This window comes from Manis pentadactyla, chromosome 16 (assembly GCF_030020395.1).
Source record: "Manis pentadactyla isolate mManPen7 chromosome 16, mManPen7.hap1, whole genome shotgun sequence".
Lineage (NCBI taxonomy): Eukaryota > Metazoa > Chordata > Mammalia > Pholidota > Manidae > Manis > Manis pentadactyla.
Window position 1 is genome coordinate 45,622,822 of NC_080034.1, and position 24,620 is coordinate 45,647,441.

At 40.6% G+C, this 24,620-nt stretch overlaps 1 protein-coding gene across 2 annotated transcripts in view; it reads left to right on the forward strand.

Moving 5' to 3' along the window:
- The window catches only part of PGBD1 (piggyBac transposable element derived 1), a 38,378-nt gene that overhangs the window by 9,930 nt on the left and 3,828 nt on the right, over positions 1-24,620 (forward strand). For both annotated transcript variants that reach the window (XM_057494185.1, XM_057494184.1), the window contains 3 exons: positions 20,714-20,802; positions 22,126-22,258; positions 22,917-23,013. In XM_057494185.1, coding sequence (XP_057350168.1) covers positions 20,714-20,802; positions 22,126-22,258; positions 22,917-23,013 — 319 coding nt within the window. The remainder of the gene's footprint in view (positions 1-20,713; positions 20,803-22,125; positions 22,259-22,916; positions 23,014-24,620) is intronic.

The following is a 24,620-nucleotide window of genomic DNA, read 5'->3' on the forward strand; positions in this document are numbered from 1 at the left end:
ATGATCATCTTCTGGCATGAGTCTTCCAGAGAGTGCAGTTGTTGGAAGTTCTTTTTCATACCGTATCTTAGTTCATTTTCGGGGTAGCCCAATTAGGCTTTGATCTTCTGTATAAACACAAACAGACCCTTTGCCTACACTTTTATATGCCCTTTATACTCTTGTGTAGAACTCGTTGGAGGTTACCATACAGGAACTGCCCTTTTTTTTTTTTTTTTTGCTTTGTTTTTGGTATCACTAATCTACACTTACATGACGAATATTATGTTTACTAGGCTCTCCCTTATACCAGGTCTCCCCTATAAACCCCTTTACAGTCACTGTCCATCAGCATAGCAAAATGTTGTAGAATCACTACTTGCCTTCTCTGTGTTGTACAGCCCTCCCTTTTCTCCTACCCCCCCATGCATGTTAATCTTAATACCCCCCTACTTCTCCCCCCCTTATCCCTCCCTACCCACCCATCCTCCCCAGTCCCTTTCCCTTTGGTACCTGTTAGTCCATTCTTGAGTTCTGTGATTCTGCTGCTGTTTTGTTCCTTCAGTTTTTCCTTTGTTCTTATATTCCACAGATAAGTGAAATCATTTGGTATTTCTCTTTCTCCGCTTGGCTTGTTTCACTGAGCATAATACCCTCCAGCTCCATCCATGTTGCTGCAAATGATTGGATTTGCCCTTTTCTTATGGCTGAGTAGTATTCCATTGTGTATATGTACCACATCTTCTTTATCCATTCATCTATTGATGGACATTTAGGTTGCTTCCAATTCTTGGCTATTGTAAATAGTGCTGCAATAAACATAGGGGTGCATCTGTCTTTCTCAAACTTGATTGCTGCGTTCTTAGGGTAAATTCCTAGGAGTGGAATTCCTGGGTCAAATGGTAAGTCTGTTTTGAGCATTTTGATATACCTCCATACTGCTTTCCACAATGGTTGAACTAACTTACATTCCCACCAGCAGTGTAGGAGGGTTCCCCTTTCTCCACAGCCTCGCCAACATTTGTTGTTGTTTGTCTTTTGGATGGCAGCCATCCTTACTGGTGTGAGGTGATACCTCATTGTAGTTTTAATTTGCATTTCTCTGATAATTAGCGATGTGGAGCATCTTTTCATGTGTCTGTTGGCCATCTGTATTTCTTTTTTGGAGAACTGTCTGTTCAGTCCCTCTGCCCATTTTTTAATTGGTTTATTTGTTTTTTGTTTGTTGAGGCGTGTGAGCTCCTTATATATTCTGGACGTCAAGCCTTTATCGGATGTGTCATTTTCAAATATATTCTCCCATACTGTAGGGATCCTTCTTGTTCTATTGATGGTGTCTTTTGCTGTCCAGAAGCTTTTCAGCTTAATATAGTCCCACTTACTCATTTTTGCTGTTGTTTTCCTTGCCCGGGGAGATATGTTCAAGAAGAGGTCACTCATGTTTATGTCTAAGAGGTTTTCGCCTATGTTTTCTTCCAAGAGTTTAATGGTTTCATGGCTTACATTCAGGTCTTTGATCCATTTTGAGTTTACTTTTGTATATGGGGTTAGACAATGGTCCAGTTTCATTCTCCTACATGTAGCTGTCCAGTTTTGCCAGCACCACCTGCTGAAGAGACTGTCATTTCGCCATTGTATGTCCATGGCTCCTTTATCAAATATTAATTGACCATATATGTCTGGGTTAATGTCTGGATTCTCTAGTCTGTTCCATTGGTCTGTGGCTCTGCTCTTGTGCCAGTACCAAATTGTCTTGATTACTATGGCTTTATAGTAGAGCTTGAAGTTGGGGAGTGAGAACCTCCCTACTTTATTCTTCTTTCTCAGGATTGCTTTGGCTATTCGGGGTCTTTGGTGTTTCCATATGAATTTTTGAATTATTTGTTCCAGTTCATTGAAGAATGTTGCTGGTAGTTTCATAGGGATTGCATCAAATCTGTATATTGCTTTGGGCAGGATGGCCATTTTGACGATATTAATTCTTCCTAGCCACGAGCATGGGATGAGTTTCCATCTGTTAGTGTCCCCTTTAATTTCTCTTAAGAGTGACTTGTAGTTTTCAGAGTATAAGCCGTTCACTTCTTTGGTTAGGTTTATTCCTAGGTATTTTATTTTTTTTGATGCAATTGTGAATGGAGTTGTTTTCCTGATTTCTCTTTCTGTTGGTTCATTGTTAGTATATAGGAAAGCCACAGATTTCTGTGTGTTGATTTTGTATCCTGCAACTTTGCTGTATTCTGATATCAGTTCTAGTAGTTTTGAGGTGGAGTCTTTAGGGTTTTTTAAGTACAGTATCATGTCATCTGCAAATAGTGACAGTTTAACTTCTTCTTTACCAATCTGGATTCCTTGTATTTCTTTATTTTGTCTGATTGCCGTGGCTAGGACCTCCAGTACTATGTTAAATAACAGTGGAGAGAGTGGGCATCCCTGTCTAGTTCCCGATCTCAGAGGAAATGCTTTCAGCTTCTCGCTGTTCAATATAATGTTGGCTGTGGGTTTATCATAGATGGCCTTTATTATGTTGAGGTACTTGCCCTCTATTCCCATTTTGCTGAGAGTTTTTAACATGAATGGATGTTGAACTTTGTCAAATGCTTTTTCAGCATCTATGGAGATGATCATGTGGTTTTTGTCTTTCTTTTTGTTGATGTGGTGGATGATGTTGATGGACTTTCGAATGTTGTACCATCCTTGCATCCCTGGGATGAATCCCACTTGGGCATGGTGTATGATCCTTTTGATGTATTTTTGAATTCGGTTTGCTAGTATTTTGTTGAGTATTTTTGCATCTACGTTCATCAGGGATATTGGTCTGTAGTTTTCTTTTTTGGTGGGGTCTTTGCCTGGTTTTGGTATTAGGGTGATGTTAGCTTCATAGAATGAGTTTGGGAGTATCCCCTCCTCCTCTATTTTTTGGAAAACTTTAAGGAGAATGGGTATTATGTCTTCCCTGTATGTCTGATAAAATTCCGAGGTAAATCCATCTGGCCCGGGGGTTTTGTTCTTTGGTAGTTTTTTGATTACCTCTTCAATTTCGTTGCTGGTAATTGGTCTGTTTAGATTTTCTGTTTCTTCCTGGGTCAATCTTGGAAGGTTATATTTTTCTAGGAAGTTGTCCATTTCTCCTAGGTTTCCCAGCTTGTTAGCATATAGGTTTTCATAGTATTCTCCAATAATTCTTTGCATTTCCGTGGGGTCCGTCGTGATTTTTCCTTTCTCGTTTCTGATACTGTTGATTTGTGTTGACTCTCTTTTCTTCTTAATAAGTCTGGCTAGAGGCTTATCTATTTTGTGTATTTTCTCGAAGAACCTGCTCTTGGTTTCATTGATTTTTGCTATTGTTTTATTCTTCTCAATTTTATTTATTTCTTCTCTGATCTTTATTATGTCCCTCCTTCTGCTGACCTTAGGCCTCATCTGTTCTTCTTTTTCCAATTTCGATAATTGTGACATTAGACCATTCATTTGGGATTGCTCTTCCTTTTTTAAATATACTTGGATTGCTATATACTTTCCTGTTAAGACTGCTTTTGCTGCGTCCCACAGAAGTTGGGGCTTAGTGTTGTTGTTGTCATTTGTTTCCATATATTGCTGGATCTCCATTTTGATTTGGTCATTGATCCATTGATTATTTAGGAGCGTGTTGTTAAGCCTCCATGTGTTTGTGAGCCTCTTTGCTTTCTTTGTACAGTTTATTTCTAGTTTTATGCCTTTGTGGTCTGAAAAGTTGGTTGGTAAGATTTCAATCTTTTGGAATTTTCTGAGGCTCTTTTTGTGGCCTAGTATGTGGTCTATTCTGGAGAATGTTCCATGTGCACTTGAGAAGAATGTATATCCCGCTGCTTTTGGATGTAGAGTTCTATAGATGTCTATTAGGTCCATCTGCTCTACTGTGTTGTTCAGTGCTTCTGTGTCCTTACTTATTTTCTGCCCAGTGGATCTATCCTTTGGGGTGAGTGGTGTGTTGAAGTCTCCTAGAATGAATGCATTGCAGTCTATATCCCCCTTTAGTTCTGTTAGTATTTGTTTCACATATGCTGGTGCTCCTGTGTTGGGTGCATATATATTTAGAATGGTTATATCCTCTTGTTTGACTGAGCACTTTATCATTATGTAGTGTCCTTCTTTATCTCTTGTTACTTTCTTTGTTTTGAAGTCTATTTTGTCTGATATTAGTACTGCAACCCCTGCTTTCTTCTCACTGTTGTTTGCTTGAAATATGTTTTTCCATCCCTTGACTTTTAGTCTGTACATGTCTTTGGGTTTGAGGTGAGTTTCTTGTAAGCAGCATATAGATGGGTCTTGCTTTTTTATCCATTCTTTTACTCTGTGTCTTTTGATTGGTGCATTCAACCCATTAACATTTAGGCTGACTATTGAAAGATATGTACTTATTGCCATTGCAGGCTTTAAATTCGTGGTTACCAAAGGTTCAAGGTTAGCCTCTTTACTATCTTACTGCCTAACTTAGCTCGCTTATTGAGCTGTTATATACACTATCTGGAGATTCTTTTCTTCTCTCTGTTCTTGTTCCTCCTCCTCGATTCTTCATATGTTGGGTGTTTTGTGCTGTGCTCTTTCTAGGAGTGCTCCCATCTAGAGCAGTCCCTGTAAGATGTTCTGTAGAGGTGGTTTGTGGAAAGCAAATTCCCTCAGCTTTTGTTTGTCTGGGAATTGTTTAATCCCACCGTCATATTTGAATGATAGTCATGCTGGATACAGTATCCTTGGTTCAAGGCCGTTCTGTTTCATTGTATTAAATATATCATGCCATTCTCTTCTGGCCTGTAGGGTTTCTGTTGAGAAATCTGACGTTAGCCTGATGGGTTTCCCATTATAGGTGACCTTTTTCTCTCTAGCTGCCTTTAACACTCTTTCCTTGTCCTTGATCTTTGCCATTTTAATTATTATGTGTCTTGGTGTTGCCCTTCTTGGATCCTTTCTGTTGGGGGTTCTGTGTATTTCCGTGGTCTGTTCGATTACTCCCTTCCCCAGTGTGGGGAAGTTTTCAGCAATTATTTCTTCTAAGATACTTTCCATCTCTTTTCCTCTCTCTTCTTCTTCTGGGACCCCTATAATACGGATATTGCTCCTTTTAGATTGGTCACACAGTTCTCTTAATATTGTTTCATTCCTGGAGATCCTTTTGTCTCTCTCTATGTCAGCTTCTATACATTCCTGTTCTCTGATTTCAATTCCATCAATGGCCTCTTGCATTCTATCCATTCTTCTTATAAACCCTTCCCGAGTTTGTTTCATTTCTGCGATCTCCTTTCTGGCATCTGTGATCTCCTTCCGGACTTCATCCCATTTCTCTTGCGTATTTCTCTGCATCTCTGTCAGCATGTTTATGATTCTTATTTTGAATTCTTTTTCAGGGAGACTGGTTAGGTCTGTCTCCTTCTCTGGTGTTGTCTCTGTGATCTTTGTCTGCCTGTAGCTTTGCCTTTTCATGGTGATAGGAATAGTCTACAGAACTGGGACGAGTGACGGCTGGAAGGACTTCCTTTCTTGTTGGTTTGTGGCCCTCCTCTCCTGGGAGAACAGCGACCTCTAGTGGCTTGTGCTGCGCAGCTGCGCGCAGACAGGGTTTCTGCTTCCTGCCCGGCTGCTATGGAGTTAATCTCCGCTGTTGCTGTGGGCGTGGCCTAGCTCGGGCAGCTACTCCAAAATGGTGGAGTCGCGTTGGAGCAGGAGCTGCTGGGAGTCTATTTATCTCCGTAAGGGGCCTCCCTGCTCCCTGCAGCCCAGGGGTTAGGGTGCCCAGAGATCCCGGATTCCCTACCTCTGGATTAAGTGACCCGCCCTGCCCCTTTAAGACTTCCAAAAAGCACCCGCCAAAACAAAACAACGCCTACCAAAAAAAAAAGAAAAAAAAATTTTTTTAATTAAAAAAAAAAAAAAGTTTTTAATTAAAAAAAATGGTGGTCGTTCGTTTTTCTTTATTCTCCGGTGCCAGCCTCAGGCCTCTGCTCACCGGTCGGTCTTTCTGCCCTGTTTCCCTAGTATTGTGGTCCCTATCCCTTTAAGACTTTCCAAAAGCGCTCGCCAAAACAAAACAGCAAAAAAGCAAAAAAAAATGGTCGCGCGCTTTTCTTATGTCCTCTGTCGCCCAGCCTCCAGTGCCTGCTCACTGTTCTTGCTGCCCTGTTTTCCTAGTATCGAGCACCCTGCACTCTGGCCCGGATGGCTGGGGCTGGGTGTTCGGCAGTCCTGGGCTCCGTCTCCCTCCCGCTCTGCCTGTTCTTCTCCTGCCGGGAGCTGGGGGGAGGGGCGCTCGGCTCCCGCGGGGCCGGGGCTTGTATCTTACCCCCTTCTCGAGGCGCTGAGTTCTCTCAGGTGCGGATGTGGTCTGGATATTGTCCTGTGTCCTCTGGTCTTTATTCTAGGAAGGGTTGTCTTTGTTATATTTTCATAGATATATGTTGTTTTGGGAGGAGATTTCCGCTGCTCTACTCACGCCGCCATCTTCCGCCCCTCCCCCTCTTTAGTCATTTTATGATCACTGTATTATCACCTCTCTTAAAAAATAGTACAGTACCTCGTGTAGGGTCCTGTAGTTTTAGAAGACTTTTGTGTTCATATCTCATTTAATCATTAACCATGTGAAGTGGACTGTGGTCTCCCCATTGTACAGAACAGGAATGAGGTTTAGCATGACTGTGACAGGCACAAGGCCACACTGCCAGTGGTAACCCAGTTCTTGTGACATAAAATCCAGGTTATGTCTATATCCCCAGTCCATCTGTAAACCCTCTGAGAGCAAAATCATAGTTTCTACCTCTCTCCCTTGCACCAAGTACACTGTGGGACACAAGGTTGTTGCACAATTAATTTTTTTAAAATTTTGGTATCATTAATCTACCATTACATGAGCAACATTATTGTGACTAGACTCCCTCAATCATCAAGTCCCCACCACATACCCCATTACAGTCATTGTCTATCAGCGTAGTAAGATGTTATAGAATCACTACTTGTCTTCTCTGTGTTGTACAGCCCTCCCTGTGCCCCCCTCTACATTATTTCTCCTAATCATAATGTCCCCTTTTCCCCCTTGTCCCTACCTTCCCACCCATCCTCCCCAGTCCCTTTCCCTTTGGTAACTGTTAGTCCATTCTTGGGTTTTGTGAGTCTGCTGCTGTTTTGTTCCTTCAATTTTTTTCTTTGTTTTTATACTCCACATGAGTGAAATCATATCATACTTGTCTTTCTCTGCCTGGCTTATTTCACTGAGCATAATACCCTCTAGCTTCATCCATGTTGCAAATGGTAGGATTTGTTTTCTTCTTATGGCTGAATAATATTCTATTGTGTATATGTACCACATCTTCTTTATCCATTCATCTACTAATGGACACTTAGGTTGCTTCCATTTCATGGCTATTGTAAATAGTGCTGTGATAAACATAGGGGTGCATGTGTCTTTTTCAAACTGAGATGCTGCATTCTTAGGGTAAATTCGTAGAAGTGGAATTCCTGGATCAAATGGTATTTCTATTTTGAGTTTTTTGAGGAACTTCCATACTGCTTTCCGCAATGGTTGAGCTAATTTACATTCCCACCAGCAGTGTAGGAGGGTTCCCCTTTCTCCGCATCCTTGCCAACATTTGTTGTTGTTTGTCTTTTGAATGGTGGCCATCCTTACTGTTGTGAGGTGATATCTCCTTGTGGTTTTAATTTGCATTTCTCTGATAACTAGCGATGTGGAGCATATTTTCATGTGTCTGTTGGCCATCTGAATTTCTTCTTTGGAGAAGTGTCTGTTCAGATCCTCTGCCCATTTTTTAATTGGCTTATATGCTTTTTGTTTGTTGAGGTGCATGAGCTCTTTATATATTTTGGATGTCAACCCTTTATCGGATATGTCATTTATGAATATATTCTCCCATACTGTAGGATGTCTTTTTGTTCTATTGATGGTGTCCTTTGCTGTACAGAAGATTTTCAGCTTGATATAGTCCCACTTGTTCATTTTTGCTTTTGTTTCCTTTGCCCGAGGAGATATGTTCATGAAGAAGTTCCTCATGTTTCTGTCCAAGAGATTTTTGCCTATGTTTTTTTCTAAGAGTTTTATGGTTTCATGACTTACATTCAGGTCTTTGATCCATTTCGAATTTACTTTTGTGTGTGGGGTTAGAGAGTGATCCAGTTTCATTCTCTTACATGTAGCTATCCAGTTTTGCCAACACCAGCTGTTCAAGAGGCTGTCATTTCCCCAGTGTATATCCATGGCTCCTTTATCATATATTAATTGACCATATATGCTTGCGTTAATATCTGGCCTTTCTATTCTGTTCCAATGGTCTCTGGGTCTATTCTTGTGCCAGTACCAAATTGTCTTGATTACTGTGGCTTTGTAGTAGAGCTTGAAGTTGGGAAGCTAGATCCCCTCTACTTTATTCTTCCTTCTCAGATTTCTTTGGCTATTTGGGGTCTTTTGTGGTTCCATATGAATTTATTATTTTTATTTTGGTATCATTAATCTACAGTTACATGAAGAACATTATGTTTACTAGGCTCCCCCCTTCACCAAGTCCCCCCACATACCCCTTCACAGTCACTGTCCATCTGTGAAGTAAGATGCTGTAAAATCACTACTTCTCTTCTCTGTGCCATATGAATTTTAGAACTATTTGTTCCAGTTAGTTGAAGAATGCTGTTGGTATTTTGATAGGGATTGCATTGAATCTGTAGATTGGCCATTTTGACAATATTAATTCTTCCTAGCCAAGAGCATGGGATTAGTTTCCATTTGTTAGTGCCTTCTTTAATTTTTCTTAAGAATGTCTTGTAGTTTTCAGGGTATAGGCCTTTCACTTCCTTGGTTAGGTTTATTCCTAGGTATTTTATTCTTTTTGATGCAATTGTGAATGGAATTGCTTTTCTGATTTCTCTTTCTGCTAGTTCATCATTAGTGTATAGGAAAGCAACAGATTTCTGTGTATTAATTTTGTATCCTACAACTTTGCTGAATTCAGATATTAGTTCTAGTAGTTTTGGAGTGGAGTCTTTAGGTTTTTCATGTACAATATCATGTCATCTGCAAATAGTGACAGTTTGACCTCTTCTTTACCAATCTGGATGCATTGTATTTCTTTGTTTGGTCTGATTGCCATGGCTAAGACCTCCAGTGCTATGGTGAATAACAGTGGGGAGAGTGGGCATCCCTGTCTTGTTCCCGATCTTAGGTGAAAAGCTTTCAGCTTCTTGCTGTTATGTATGATGTTGGCTGTGGATTTGTCAATATATGTCCTTTATTATGTTGAGGTACTTGCCCTCTATACCCATTTTGCTGAGAGTTTTTGTCATGAAAGGATGTTGAATTTTGTTAAATGCTTTTTCAGCATGTATGGAGATGATCATGTGGTTTCTGTCCTTCTTTTTGTTTATGTGGTGGATGATGTTGATGGATATTTGGATGTTGTACCATCCTTGCATCCCTGAGATGAATCCCACTTGATAGTGGTGTATTATCCTTTTGATGTATTTTTGGATTCGGTTTTCTAATATTTTGTTGAGTATTTTTGCGTCTATGTTTGTCAGGGATATTGGTCTGTAATTTTCTTTTTTCCTGGGTTCTTCACCTGGTTTTGGTATTAGAATGATGCTGGCTTCATAGAATGAGTTTGGAAGTATTCCCTTCTCTTCTATTATTTGGAAAACTTTAAGGAGAATGGGTATTATATCTTCTCTAAATGTCTGGTAAAATTCACCGGTGAATCCATCTGGCCTGGTTGTTTTGTTCTTGGGTAGTTTTTTGATTACTGCTTCAATTTCTTTGCTGGTAATTGGTCTGTTTAGATTTTCTGTTTTTGTCTTCATCAGTCTTGGAAGGTTGTATTTTTGTAGGAAGTTGTCTATTTCTTCTAGGTGTTCCAGCTTGTTAGAATATAGATTTTTATAGTATTCTCTCATAATTCTTTGTATTTGTGGGGTCCATCGTGAATTTTCCATTCTCATTTCTGATTCTGTGTATGTGTGTGGATTCTCTTTTTCTCTTAATAAGTCTGGCTAGGGGTTTAACTATTTTGTTTATTTTCTCAAAGAACCAGCTCTTGGTTTCATTGATTTTTTTCTATTGTTTATTCTTCTCAATTTTATTTCTTCTCTGATCTTTACTATGTCTCTCCTTCTGCTGACTTTAGGCCTCATTTGTTTTTCCTTTTCCAGTTTCAGTAATTGTGACTTTAGACTATTCATTTGGGATGTTCTTCCTTCTTTAAATAGGCCTGGATTGCTATATACTTTCCTCTTAGAACTGCCTTCGTTGCATCCCACATAAATTGGGGCTTTGTGCTGTTGTTGTCATTTGTCTCCATATATTGCTTGATCTCTGTTTTAATTTGGTCATTGATCCATTGATTATTTAGGAGCATGTTGTTAAGCCTACATGTGTTTGTGAGCCTTTTTGCTTTCTTTGTACAATTTATTTCTAGTTTTATATCTTTGTGATCTGAGAAGTTGGTTGGTAGTATTTCAATCTTTTTGAATTTACTGAGGCTCTTTTTGTGGCATACTATGTGGTCTGTTGTGGAAAATGTTCCTTGTGCACTTGAGAAGAATGTGTATCCTGCTGCTTTTGGGTGTAGAGTTCTGTAGATGTCTGTTAGGTCCATCTGGTCTAGTGTGTTGTTCAGTGCCTCTGTGTCCTTACTTATTTTCTGTCTGGTGGATCTGTCCTTTGGAGTGAGTGGTGTGTTGAGCTCTCCTGAAATGAATTCATTGCATTCTATTTCCTCCTTTAATTCTGTTAGTATATGTTGCACATATGTCAGTGCTCCTATGTTGGGTGCATTGATATTTATAATGGTTATATACTCTTGTTGGACTGCCCCCTTTATCATTATGTAATGTCCTTCTTTATCTTTTGTTACTTTCTTTGTTTTTGAAGTCTATTTTGTCTGATACAAGTACTGTAACACCTGCTTTTTTCCCCCTATTGTTTGCATGAAATATCTTTTTCCAGCCCTTCACTTTTAGTCTGTGTATCTCTTTGGGTTTGAGGTGGGTCTCTTGTAAGCAGCATATTGATGGGTCTTGCTTTTTTTATCCATTCTATTACTCTGTGTCTTTTGATTGGTGCATTCAGTCCATTTAGATTTAGGGTGATTATTGCCATTGCAGGCTTTAGATTCATGGTTACCAAAGGTTCAAGGGTAGTTTCTTTACTATCTAACCATCTAACTTAACTCTCTTATTAAGCTGTTATAAACACTGTCTGATGATTCTTTATTTCTCACCCTTCTTATTCTTCCTTCTCCATTCTTTATATGTTAGGTGTCTTATTCTGTACTCTTTTGTGTTTCCTTTGACTGCTTTGTGGATAGTTGATATTATTTTTTGCCTTTAGTTACTATTTGGTTAGTCTTCTTTCTTTGCTGTAATTTTATTTTCTCTGGTGGCATTTATTTAGCCTTAGGAGTGCTTCCCTCTAGAGCAGTCCCTTTAAAATATCCTGTAGAGGTGGTTTGTGGGAGGCAAATTCCTGCAACTTTTGCTTGTCTGGAAATTGTTTAATCCCTCCTTCAAATTTAAATGGTAATTGTGCCGGATACAGTATTCTTGGTTCAAGGCCTTTCTGTTTCATTGCATTAAATATATCATGCCATTCTCTTCTGGCCTGTAAGGTTTCTGTTGAGAAGTCTGATGATAGCCTGATGGGTTTTCCTTTGCAGGTGATCTTTTTTCTCTCTGTGGCTGCCTTTAATACTCTGTCTTTGATCTTTGCCATTTTAATTATTATATGTCTTGGTGTTGTCTTCCTTGGGTCCCTTGTGTTGGGAAATCTGTGGGCTTCCATGGTCAGAGAGACTATTTCCTCCCCTAGTTTGGGGACGTTTTCAGCAATTATTTCTTCATAGACACTTTCTATCCCTTTTTCTCTTTCTTCTTCTGGTACCCCCTATAATGAGGATATTGCTCCATTTGTATTGGTCACACAGTTCTCTTAATATTCTTTCATTCCAATCCTTTTATCTCTGTCTGCCTCAGCTTTTCTGTATTCCTGTTCTCTGATTTCTATTCCAATAACAGTGTCTTGCTTCTCGTCCAGTCTGCTCTTAAGACCTTTTAGTGATTGTTTCATTTCTGTTATCTCCCTCCAGACTTCATCCCTTAGCTCTTGCATATTTCTCTGCTGGCCCATCAGCATGGTTATGACCTTTATTTTGAATTCTTTTTCAGGAAGATTGGTTGTATCTATCTCACCAGGCCCTCTCTCTGGGGTTGTGTGAGTGATTTTTGACTGGACCAGATTCTTCTGCCTTTTATGGAAATAGAAGTGGTTGCAGGCAGGTGTCACGTGTGTCAGCTGGGAGAACAAGGTCCCTTCCTGCTTATTGGTCACCTTGCCCTTCTCTGCTGTCTGTGCCATCTACCCGCACACCAGGAGCAGTCTCTAGGATAATCTCCTGAGCTACCATTGGTTGGGCAGCCCTTGGGATAGCCTAGCACACTGCAGGGGTTGGAACCATTCCTGGTGTGTTATTCTTCAAGAATGGTGCCCCTTCGTGCCTTCCAGACCTTGCTATAGCTTCCACTGCCTGTGCTGTCTACCCGCACACTGGTAGCAGTCCCTGGTATAGTCTGCTGATCTGCTGTGGGCAGGGCAGCCCTCGGGATAGCCTAGCACAGTGCAGGGGTTCGCAGCCATGCCGGGTGTGTTCTCCTATGAGAATGGTGCCCCTTTGTACCTTCTGGACCTGGCTCCAGCTTCTGCTGCCTGTGCCATCTAACCACACACTGGGAGCAGTCTCTGGGATAATCTCCTGAGCTGCTGTGGGCAGAGTGGCCCTCAGGATACGCTAGTGCACTGAAGGGGGATGGAAGATGTGCCAGGTGTGTTCTTGTGCAAGAACAGTGCCCCTTCAGTTGCATAATTAATATTTGATGCTGATGCTTGTTTTGGTTCCTGCTGAGTTTAGGTCTTCTCATTTCTTCAGGTGTCACATATGACTACTTTTTGGCCTTTAACTCTTTGCCCCATGTTCTGTTCTCTGCCTTTCAACTCCGCCTGTGATCTCATTGTCAGGCAACATATGCCTCGTATTCAGATATTTCATAGCTCTCTTCCAGAAAGTCATCCTTACCTTTCCTCCCCACCCAGCTTTCCCCATCCCCAAACTGTGCTTAAAAGGAGGGAACTCAGGCTCCTCTGGGAACATCCGAAGGCACAGCTTTTCTCCCTGTAGTCAGTATTCAGTTATGAACCTTGAATACAAAAATTAACCCAGAGGAAGATGGCGGCGTGAGTAGAGTAGCAGAAATCTCCTCCCAAAAACATATATATTTTTAAAAATACAACAAATACAACTATTCCTAAAAGAAAGACCAGAAGACACAGGACAACAGCCAGACTACATCTACACCTGTGAGAATCCAGCACCTCATGAAGGGGGTAAGATACAAGGCGCGGCCCAGCGGGACCCGAGCGCCCCTCACCCCACCTCCCTGGTGGGAGGAGAGGAGTCGGAGAGGGGAGGGAGAGGGAGCCCAGGATTGCTAAACACCCAGCCCTAGCCATCTGCACTGGAGCATGGACACACAGTGTGTGGTGTGCTGGATGATAGGGAAACGGGACAGTGAAACCTGCGAGTGGGTCCCTGCAGCCAGCACCCCTGGGACAAAGAAAATCGAGTGCCCTTTGGAAGTCTTAAAGGGACAGGGACCCCACAGCTGGATGGAGGCGTCCCGGCACAATCAGCTCAGCAGCTGGGAATCCCAGGGAACTCTGGGCACCCTAACCCCCTGGGAGGCAGAGCAGCTCCGAGGCCCCTCACAGCGATAAACAGCCTCCCACCCATTCCCCCTCGGCACGGGTCTGCCATAGCGGCAGAGGCTACACCCACAGCAACTGCGTGCGTAGCTTCCTTCACAGTGGCCGGGCAACAATCAGACCTCATCTGCACGCAGCTGCCCAGCACAAGCCGCTAGAGGTTGCCATTCTCCCAGGAGAGGAAGGCCACAAACTAGCAAGAATAGATGTTCTCCAAGCTGACAGGTGCAAACTGCCCACAACTATCTCTATCACTATGAAAAGGCAGAAGAATTTTATACAGATCAGATTAACCCAGACAGTCTCCCCTGAAAAGGAATCTGGGGAGATAGACCTAACCAATCTTCCTGAAAAACAATTTAAAAGTAAGGTCATAACCATGCTGATGGACTTGCAGAGAAATATGCAAGAGCTAAGGAGGGAGAATCCAGAAATAAAACAATCTCTGGAAGGATTTAAAAGCGGAATGGATGAGATGCAAGAGGCCATTGATGGACTAGAAACCAGAGGATAGGAACACATAGAAGCTGACACAGAGAGAGATAAAAGGATCTCCAGGATTGAAACAACATTAAGAACTGTGTGACCAATCCAAAAGGAGCAATATCTGCATTATAGGGGTACCAGAAGAAGAAGAAGAGAGAAAAGGGATAAAAAGTGTATTTGAAGAAATAATTGCTGAGAACTTCCTCAAAATGGGGGAGGAAATAGTTGCTCAGACCACGGAAGCTCACAGAACTCCCAACAGAAGGTACCCAAAGAGGACAACACCAAGACACAAAATAATTAAAATGGCAAAGATCAAGGACAAGGACAGAATTGTAAAGGCAGCTAGAAAGAAGAAAAAGGTCACCTACAAAGGAAAACCCATCAGGCTATCATCAGACATCTCAACAGAAACCTTACAAGCCAGAAGAGAATGGCATGATATATTTAATGCAATGAAACAGAAAGGCCTTGAACCAAGAATACTATATCCAGCATGATTATCATTTAAATATGAAGGAGGGATTAAACAATTCCGAGACAAGCAAAAGTTGAGGGAATTTGCCTCCCACAAATCACCTCTACAGGGTATGTTAGAGGGACTGCTCTAGATGGGGGTACTCCTAAGGCTAAATAGATGTCACCAGAGAAAATAAAATCACAGCAAAGAAAGCAGACCAACCAAATACTAACTAAAGGCAAAAAATAAAATCAATTACCCACAAAAGCAGTTAAAGAAAACACAAAAAAGCACCGAATAAAGCACCCAACATACAAAGAATGGAGGAGGAGGAATAAGAAGGGAGGGAAATAAGAATCATCAGACAGTGTTTATAACAGCTCAATAAGCAAGTTAAGTTAGGAAGATATTAAAGAAGCTAACCTTGAACCTTTGGTAACCACGAATCTAAAGCCTGTAATGGCAATAAGTACATATCTTTCAATAATCACCCTAAATGTAAATGGACTGAATGCACCAATCAAAAGACACAGAGTAATAGAATGGAGAACAAAGCAAGACCCATCCATATGCTGCTTACAAGAGATTCACCTCAAACCCAAAGACATGCATCGACTAAAAGCCAAGATATGGAAAAAGATATTTCATGCAAACAACAAGGAGAAAAAAGCAGGTGTTGCAGTACTTGTATCAGACAATATAGACTTCAAAACAAAGAAAGTAACGAGAGAGAGAAGGATATTACATAATGATAAAGTGGTCAGTCCAACAAGAGGATATAACCATTATAAATATATATGCACCCAACACAGGAGCACCAGCATATGTGAAACAAGTACTAACAGAATTAAAGGAGGAAATAGAATGCAAGTCACTCATTTTAGGAGACGTCAACACACCACTCACTCCAAAGGATAGATCCACCAGACAGAAAATAAGTAAGGACACAGAAGCACTGAACAACACACTAGAACAGATGGACCTAATATACATCTATAGAACTCTACATCCAAAAGCAATAGGATACACATTCTTCTCAAGTACACATGGAACATTCTCCAGAATAGACCACATACTGGATCACAAAAAGAGCCTTAGTAAATTCAAAAAGATTGAAATTTTACCAACCAACTTTTCAGACCACAAAGGTATAAAACTTGAAATAAATTGTAGAAAGAAAGCCAAACGGTTCAAAAACACATGGAGGTTTAACAACATGTTCCTAAATAATCAGTGGATCAATGACCAAATTATAAGAGATCAAGCAATATATGGAAACAAATGACAAGAACAACACAAAGCCCGAACTTCTGTGGGACGCAACGAAAGCAGTCTTAAGAAGAAAGTATATAGCAATCCAGGTATATTTAAAGAAGGAAGAGCAAATCCAAATGAATAGTCTAACATCACAATTATCAAAATTGGAAAAAGAAGAACAAATGAGGCCTTAAGTCAGCAGAAGGAGGGACATAATAAAGATCAGAGAATAAATAAATAAAACGGAGAAGAATAAAACAATAGAAAAAATCAGTGAAACCAAGAGCTGGTTCTTTGAGAAAATAAACAAAATAGGTAAGCCTCTAGCCAGACTTATTAAGAGAAAAAGAGAATCAACACACAACAGAATCAGAAACAAGAAAGGAAAAATCATGATGGACCCCACAGAAATGCAAAGAATTATTAGAGAATACTATGAAAACTTGTATGCTAACAAACTGGGTACCTAAAAGAAATGGACAACTTCCTAGAAAATAGAACCTTCCAAGACTGACCAAGGAAGAAACAGAAAATCTGAACAAACCAATTACCAGCAAAGAAATTGAGTCAGTATTTAAAAAACTACCCAAGAACCCCTGGACCAGATGGATTTATTTCAGAATTTTATCAGATACACAGAGAAGATATAATACCCATTCTTCTTAAAGTTTTCCAAAAAATAGAAGAGGAGGGAATACTCCCAAACTCATTCTATGAAGCCAACATCACCCTAATACCTAAAAGCAGGTAAAGATCCCACCAAAAAAGAAAATTACAGACCAATACCCCTGATGAATGTAGATGCAAAAATACTCAACAAAATATTAGCAATCCGAATTCAAAAATACATCCAAAGGATCATACACCGTGACCAAGTGGGATTCATCCCAGGGATGCAAGGATGGTACAACATTCGAAAATCCATCAACATCATCCACCATATAAATAAAAAGAAGGACAAAAACCACATGATCATTTCCACAGATGCTGAAAAACCATTTGACAAAATTCAACATCCATTCATCATAAAAACTGTCAACAAAATGGGTATAGAGGGCAGGTACCTCAACATAATAATGGCCATATATGATAAACCCACAGCTAACACCATACTGGATAGTGAGAAGCTGGAAGCTTTTCCTCTGAGATCGGGAACAAGACAGAGATGCCCACTCTCCCCACTGTTATTCAACATAGTACTGGAGGTCCTAGCCACAGCAATTAGACAAAATAAAGAAACGCAAGGAATCCAGATTGGTAAAGAAGAAGTTAAACTGTCACTATTTGCAGATGACATGATATTGCACATAAAAAACCCTAAAAACTCCAATCCAAAACTACTAGAACTAATACTGGAATTCAGCAAAGTTGCAGGATACAAAATTAGCACACAGAAATCTGTGGCTTTCCTATACACTAGCAATGAACTAATAGAAAGAGAACTATCAGGAAAACAATTCCATTCACAATAGCATAAAATAAAAAGTACCTAGGAATAAACCTAACCAAGGAAGTGAAAGACCTATACTCTGAAAACTATAAGACACTCTTAAGAGATATTAAAGAGGACACTAACAAATGGAAACTCATCCCATGGCCCGGGTTAGAAAGAATTAATATTGTCAAAATGGCCATCCTGCCCAAAGCAGTATACAGATTTGATGCAATCCCTGTCAAATTATCAACAGCATTCTTCAACAAACTGGAACAAATAGTTCTAAAATTCATGTGGAACCACCAAAGACCCCGAATAGCCAAAGCAATCCTAAGGAGGAAGAATAAATTTGGGGGGGGGACCTTGCTCCCCAACTTCAAGCTCTACTACAAAGCCACAGTAATCAAGACAATTTGGTACTGGCACAAGAATAGACCTACAGACCAGTGAAATAGAAAATAGACTCCAGACATTAACCCAAACATATATGGTCAATTAATATACAATAAAGGAGCCATGGACATACAATGAAGAAATGACAGTCTCTTCAACAGATGGTGCTGGCAAAACTGGGGAGCTACATGTAAGAGAATGAAACTGGATCACTGTCTAATGCCATACACAAAAGTAAATTCGAAAGGGATCAAAGACCTGAATGTAAGTCATGAAACCATAAAACTCTTAGAAAAAAACATAGGCAAAAATCTCTTAGACATAAACATGAGCGACTTCTTCATGAACATATCTCCCCGAGCAAAGGAAACAAAAGCAAAAATGAACAAGTGGGACTATATCAAGCTGAAAATCTTCTGTTCAGCAAAGGACACCATCAATAGAACAAAAAGGTACCCTACAGTATGGGAGAATATATTCATAAATGACAGATCTGATAAAGGGCTGACATCCAAAATATATAAAGAGCTCACTCACCTCAACAAACAAAAAGCAAACAATCCAATTTAAAAATGGGCAGAGGAGCTGAACAGACTGTTCTCTAAAGAAATTCAGATGGCCAACAGACACATGAAGAGATGCTCCACATCGCTAATCATCAGAGAAATGCAAATTAAAACCACAATGAGATATCACCTCACACCAATAAGGATGGCCAACATCCAAAAGACAAACAACAACGAATGTTGGCGAGGTTGTGGAGAAAAGGGAACCCTCCTACACTGCTGGTTGGAATGTAAATTAGTTCAACCATTGTGGAAAGCAGTATGGAGATTCCTCAAAATGCTCAAATAGAAATACCATTTGACCCAGGAATTCCACTTCTAGGAATTTACCCTAAGAATGCAGCAGCCCAGTATGAAAAAGACGCACCCCTATGTTTATCACAGCACTATTTACAATAGCCAAGAAATGGAAGCAACCTAAATGTCCATCAGTAGATGAATAGATAAAGAAGTTGTTGTACATATACACAATGGAATATTATTCAGCCATAAGAAGAAAACAAATCCTACCATTTGCAACAACATGAATGGAGCTATTGTGGGGTATTATGCTCAGTGAAATGAGCCAGGTGGAGAGAGACAAGGAGCAAATGATTTCACTCATATTTGGAGTATAAGAACAAAGAAAAACTGAAGGAACAAAACAGCAGCACAATCACAGAACCCAAGAATGGACTAACAGTTAACAAAGGGAAATGAACTGAGGAGGATGGGTGGGAAGGGATGGATAAGGGTGGGGAAAAAGGGAGTAGTACGATTAGCATGTGTAATGTGGGGGGGGGGGGCACCGGGAGGGCTGTGCAACACAGAGAAGACAAGTAGTGAATCTACATTTTACTATGCTGATGGACAGTGACTGTAATGGTGTTTGTGTGGGGGTCTTGGTGAATGGGGGAGCCTAATAAACATAATGTTCTTCATGTCATTGTTGATTAATAATACTAAAAAAAAAAAAAATTAACCCAGAGTCTCATCAGACACTAGCTCTGATTTGTAGTATTTCTAGTGCTTCTTCTTAGCTGAAGGTGGTTTGCAAAATTGCCCTTCCCATTTTCCAAGGGATGCAATTTTTTATTATCTGGAATTTTAGATGCTTAGGCATTAGAGCAATTTTAGGAGGAGAAGATAGTGGCACAGTGTGTAACGTTGTGATACAGTAGTTTGGCATCTGAGTGGTGTGATCCCTGCCTTCATTCTGTGTGTTTCAAAAGCAGGCCTGTGCTTTGCTGGAGGCCAGTAGGCTTGGAACTGGAATTCTTCACTTTCTATACTAAGCCGGCCAGAGCTAAGCCTGTATGCCTGAGAGAAACCAGGAGGAACTAGAGAGCCCAATGGCTGAAAGGCAGTGTGAACTGGGGGCCTGGGGGAGCCACTTGCAGCACACATTATCCCCTATTCCTGGTGTCCTGCAACTGAAAGAAGCTGCAGAACAGGAGGAACAGAGACCAAAAAGAAAAGTCATAGCAGAGAGGAAGGACTTGTAGAGTCCTTCAGAGTCCCAGCTCTGCCCCCTGCCCGCAGTGTGACCTGGTGCAGGTTATGTAACTGGTCATTCAGTTAGGCAGTCATTCAACAAGTATCTCTCTGACTTCTACATGCTTTGCTTAGTTCTGAGCTCTGAATTTTCCTAGGATAAATGGAGATGATTTAGATTCTTAGGGTTAATGTGAGTATTAGAAATACTCTTACTTGACAGCACAGTGCCTGACATCACAGTCCCCATGACTGTTTGATTTTTGTTGGTTCCTTTGGGATCAGCAGCTTCCAACCTGGCAGATCCTCACAAGGTCTTCTAGCTCATGACTATCATATATGACTATTTTTTAGAGCAGTTTTAGTTTCACAGCAAAACTGAAGGTTCAGAGATTTCCCTGATGCCCTCTTGCTCCCACACGTGCATAGCCTCCTGCATTATTTAATATCTATTTTTATTTATTTATATCTTTATTTCCTCTCTTTTCATCTTTTTCTGCTTTCCTGTTTCCCCTTTGCCTTGTCTCTTTTTGCCACTTCATTTATGTGTTCTCTGGTTAATCCTTCATCACCAGCTTCTTCCTCCCCTCTCTTTATTTTCATCTGTGATTTTTAAATTGGCTTTATGTGTGTTAAATTGCATAACTGTAAAGCACCTTATGAGTTCATAAACACCACTCAGTTTTGTGGGTGTGACCCTAAAGTTTTAGAATTGTAGAATTCTCAACAGAATGAAAACAGCTGTGATGCTCTGTCTTAGATCTGTATCTCAGTTCCTGGATGTTTAACAAGCATAAGAGGATTGGGGGGCTGGGACGGTGCCCCACAACGGGCACTCCTTAAGACTGTGTCTCACTCAGGACTTTTGTCTCCTCCCTCCATAGGGCTTGCTTCTCAGGGAACAGCCCCCCTCCAGGAAGAAAATCCCAGAGACAAGGTAGAAGTACCTGAGTCTAATTCAGCCAGCTCCCAGGTGAGTAAGGTGCCCAGGCTTATGGAAACTTCAGTAGCAGTCCTCCTCCCTGGCCAACTTCCTTACTCTCTTGGCTCACACTCCTCACCCCTGAGTACCTTTCAGGTGGCACAGACCCTCTGCCTCATCCAAGGAGCTCGTCTTGACTACATGCTTTTGCCTCATTCTGTAGCATGTTTAGGAGAAATGTCCAGATCTCAAGGTGTGAGAGCAAGGCAGAGTTAGGCCCTTGGTTTCAGAAAGTGCCTCCTCTCATTTGATGCTTAATGACTGTTTTATGTTTGGGCGTCATGGATTTCTCTCCTCAGCCTAAGAACCAAGACTCTTCCCCACACTCATTTGTATTCCCATTGTTTTGCACATACCCAGTTATTATTTGTGATGGTCATGGAAATTCTGTGTATCCAAGACGAAATTTTACATCTTCTTCACAAAATGGATTCTTTTTCTTTTTAATTCTCAGTGGTATAATCAGTTTCCTAGTCATTTAGTTAAAAAACAATTAAGCCTCCCATCTACAAACTCTGCTGTTAAATCAGTTCTCTCAAGACAGTCTTCATGGAGTTCCCCTCTTTCTCAGTCCTTTCCTGTGGCTTCTAATTGGTTCTTAGTCCTCTCAGGCCCTCCTTTGTTAAGAACAGAGCCTCCTGTTGTTAACAAATCTTTTACCCTCCTGAAAAGAAATTTATAGAAAATAAAACTTACTGTACATATTTTTTAAATCACTATAATTATTTAGAATATAATATAATGGGGAAACAAATATAAAGTAACTTATAAAAAAAAGTAGTATGTATTTCAAAATGCAAATGTTTGGACATGATTATACCAGAAGAAATAACAAAATAGTTAAATGTTTGCCTTAATGTATAATCAATAAATTTGACTTAAGGAGGAATAAGAAGATAAGAAGTATGGGAAAATGAGAGTGTGGGTGGACAGTAGAATGAAAATGAGTGTTGAATCAAATAATAGAAGACCAGACACAGAGAGATGACCTTAATTGAAGTAGGGCTAAGATGGTGTTGTGAGATGAATCATTCTCCCCCAAAAGATATGTTGAAGTCCTAACCCCAGCCACCTATGAATGTGATCTGATTTGGAACTAGAGTCTCTGTAGATACAGTCAAATTAAGATGAGGTCCAAGTTAGAACCTAGGTTAGGATGGGCCCTAAATGGTGTCCTTATAAGAAGGACCTAGACCTTCAGAGAGAGCATGTCCCTGCTGAGGCTTTGGTACTGCTGGTCTACAATGTGGTATCCAACTGGACCCCTTTTCCTTACCATAATGAAGACTGAGAGGCCATTTTCTGCCTTTTTAGACATCAGTGAAGACTGAAGCAGCAGCAACCCAGGTCCTTGTCCCAGGGGAGTGGCCACCTCTGAGTAGTGTGGCTCAGAGGAACTATTGTGGCAACTCAGTTCAGGAGAAGGTTACAGACTTCAATCTGATGAGTAAGGACCAGCCTCTGTTTCGTCCCCTGTCTGTGCTCATCTTTTTCCATCATTAACCCTGATTTGTCCCTTGTGAACCCACATTTCCTACAGATTATCACCCTCCCTTCTGCTTCTACCCTCTGCTTCTAGACTTCTTTCAGCTCCTATCTGCATCCCTCCCAATCCCATTATCTTCTTCTGTTGGTAATCACTTGGCTTATTGATTTTTACTATCTTCTGTGACCATTCCTCTGTATTTCCTGAATCCCTCAACAACTCATCCTTTGCTCCCCTTTTTCTTCCCTATCAAGGGTCCAATGTAATTGTCATCCTCAGACATCCCTTCACATCTGGAAGCCCCATGAACTTCTCTGCCTAATCCCTTCTTCCTTGTGTCAAAGGAAGTTCTCTTCACTCTCAAAGACATTATTACCATGTATACTTTTCTTTATGTATGCTTTCCCCTTTAAGACTTTTTCCTAACTTAGCTAATTGACCTTCCTTACTCTCTTTCCATACTGTGTCACATTTTGTAGGACTGCTTTGATTGCATTTCTGGGACACCTGTTGATTGAGTGATTGTTTTAATTTGGAACATCCTGTTCCCTACCCTGGAGATTATTTTTTCTAAATTCAGGCAACAGATGACATTTAAATTATTAATGTATTATTTTAGCTGAAGAAGTTGTAACTAAAGATGGATTGTTTAATGCAAAGCAAGAAACTTCTGAAGAAATGGAACAAGGTTCTGAGGCCTCAGGAATACCCAACAGGTAAGTGTCCATGATCCTAAGTGGAACAAATCCTGCAGGTATCAGAAGAAATTGGAACAGAACCAGAGAAACCAACTGGTCAAAAGCTGCTTCCCCGGAATAATACAAGAAGGGTGCCACTCTACTTCTGTGATCAAAGGAGGCTCCATGCCAAGAAGGTGACCTGTTAATATACAATCATTATGTAAAACCTTCAGTTGATGCACAGTTGCCTCCAGGAATCCTATCCTGACTCAGTCTTCCCTGCCTGATCTCCCTTCTGGGCTCCCTTTTGTGGAACTAGATAAAGAGAAGCCAGAAAAGGCAGAATAAGAGAAGGTAGAGAATTTAGACGAGAATGAGGGCTGCTGATTGGTAAGAGAAGAACGTCAGCAGAGCTAGAAGAGGACTTGGGGGGACAAGTAAGGTATTTTCAATCACCAGTAGGGGAGTTCTGAACAAGAATCAAAAAGAAAAGTAGCTGATGAAGAGGAGAAATTAAAGATGGTGGTAGGTGCTGAGTAAGTATTGGTTGTGGAATGAGTGAATGTGTGGCCGAGATACTCCCAAAGCAGAAAGGGAGGAGCCAGGTCACAAGCAGAGGGTTGGCTTCTCATGAGGCCATTAACTCCTTAAGAGACAAGAAAAGAGGGAAAAGGAAACAACAGGGGGTAGACTGAAAAGCAGGGTGGAGTGTGGAGATTCTCCTGATCGTCATTTGTTCATCCTTCGGAAACGGTTTGCTAAATCTCAGTTAAAATAGGAGTGTCTTGAAGCTCAAAAAGAGAAGTAAAATTTTTTATCAAGTTCATCTGAGCCAAGCCCCACCAAACAAAGAGAAATAATGTTCTGTGTCTTAATTCAGAGTTAAAACGGGAGAACATAAATCTGCTAGTGTGCTTGTCGGGTACATTCAGCCTCAGATAACTGAAACCATGACTTATGTACCTTTACTCCCTGCTCCCCACCCCTGTGCAGCCATGCACAAACACACACGCACGTGTGCCCTTAGCTCTTTTTCCCATTACTCACATTTCCTTCTTCTACCATATTGGGTTTAATGTGTTTGTATTGTTAGCATGTATTTGTGTAAATATGTACTTCTGTTTTATGTGCATGTGTTTTAAATTATTTAAGTAGTATTATGAATAAATATTGTTCTGTTATTTTATCACTCAATGTAACATCTTAAGACCTATCTGTATACATTTATTCCTTTATTTATAACTGCTGCATAGTACTCTGTGCTATACACCTTCATGGTTTGCCTATCAGCCTCCCTGGAGATGGTCACCCAGATTGCCTGTAACTCCCCACCAACATAAACAGTGCAATAGTGACATCCCCAGACATGCCTGCTGTGTGAAAAGCTCTTTGGGATAACTACCTAGAAACAGAATTGCTGAGTCATAGGATGTGTTTTTACTAAATTTAATTCAAACACTGCTAAACTGACTTCTAAAAAGAATGTACCGTCTATACTCCCAGGTCAATGAATGAAGGAAGGTTCATCCCCTCCAACATTTGACATCATTCAGTTTTCATTTTCAAGGATCCAGTTTCTTAAGTCTCTACTTGTACCATCCTTAGTGTTAGTTTATAGACCTGTGACCACAAGGTGGCTCCTG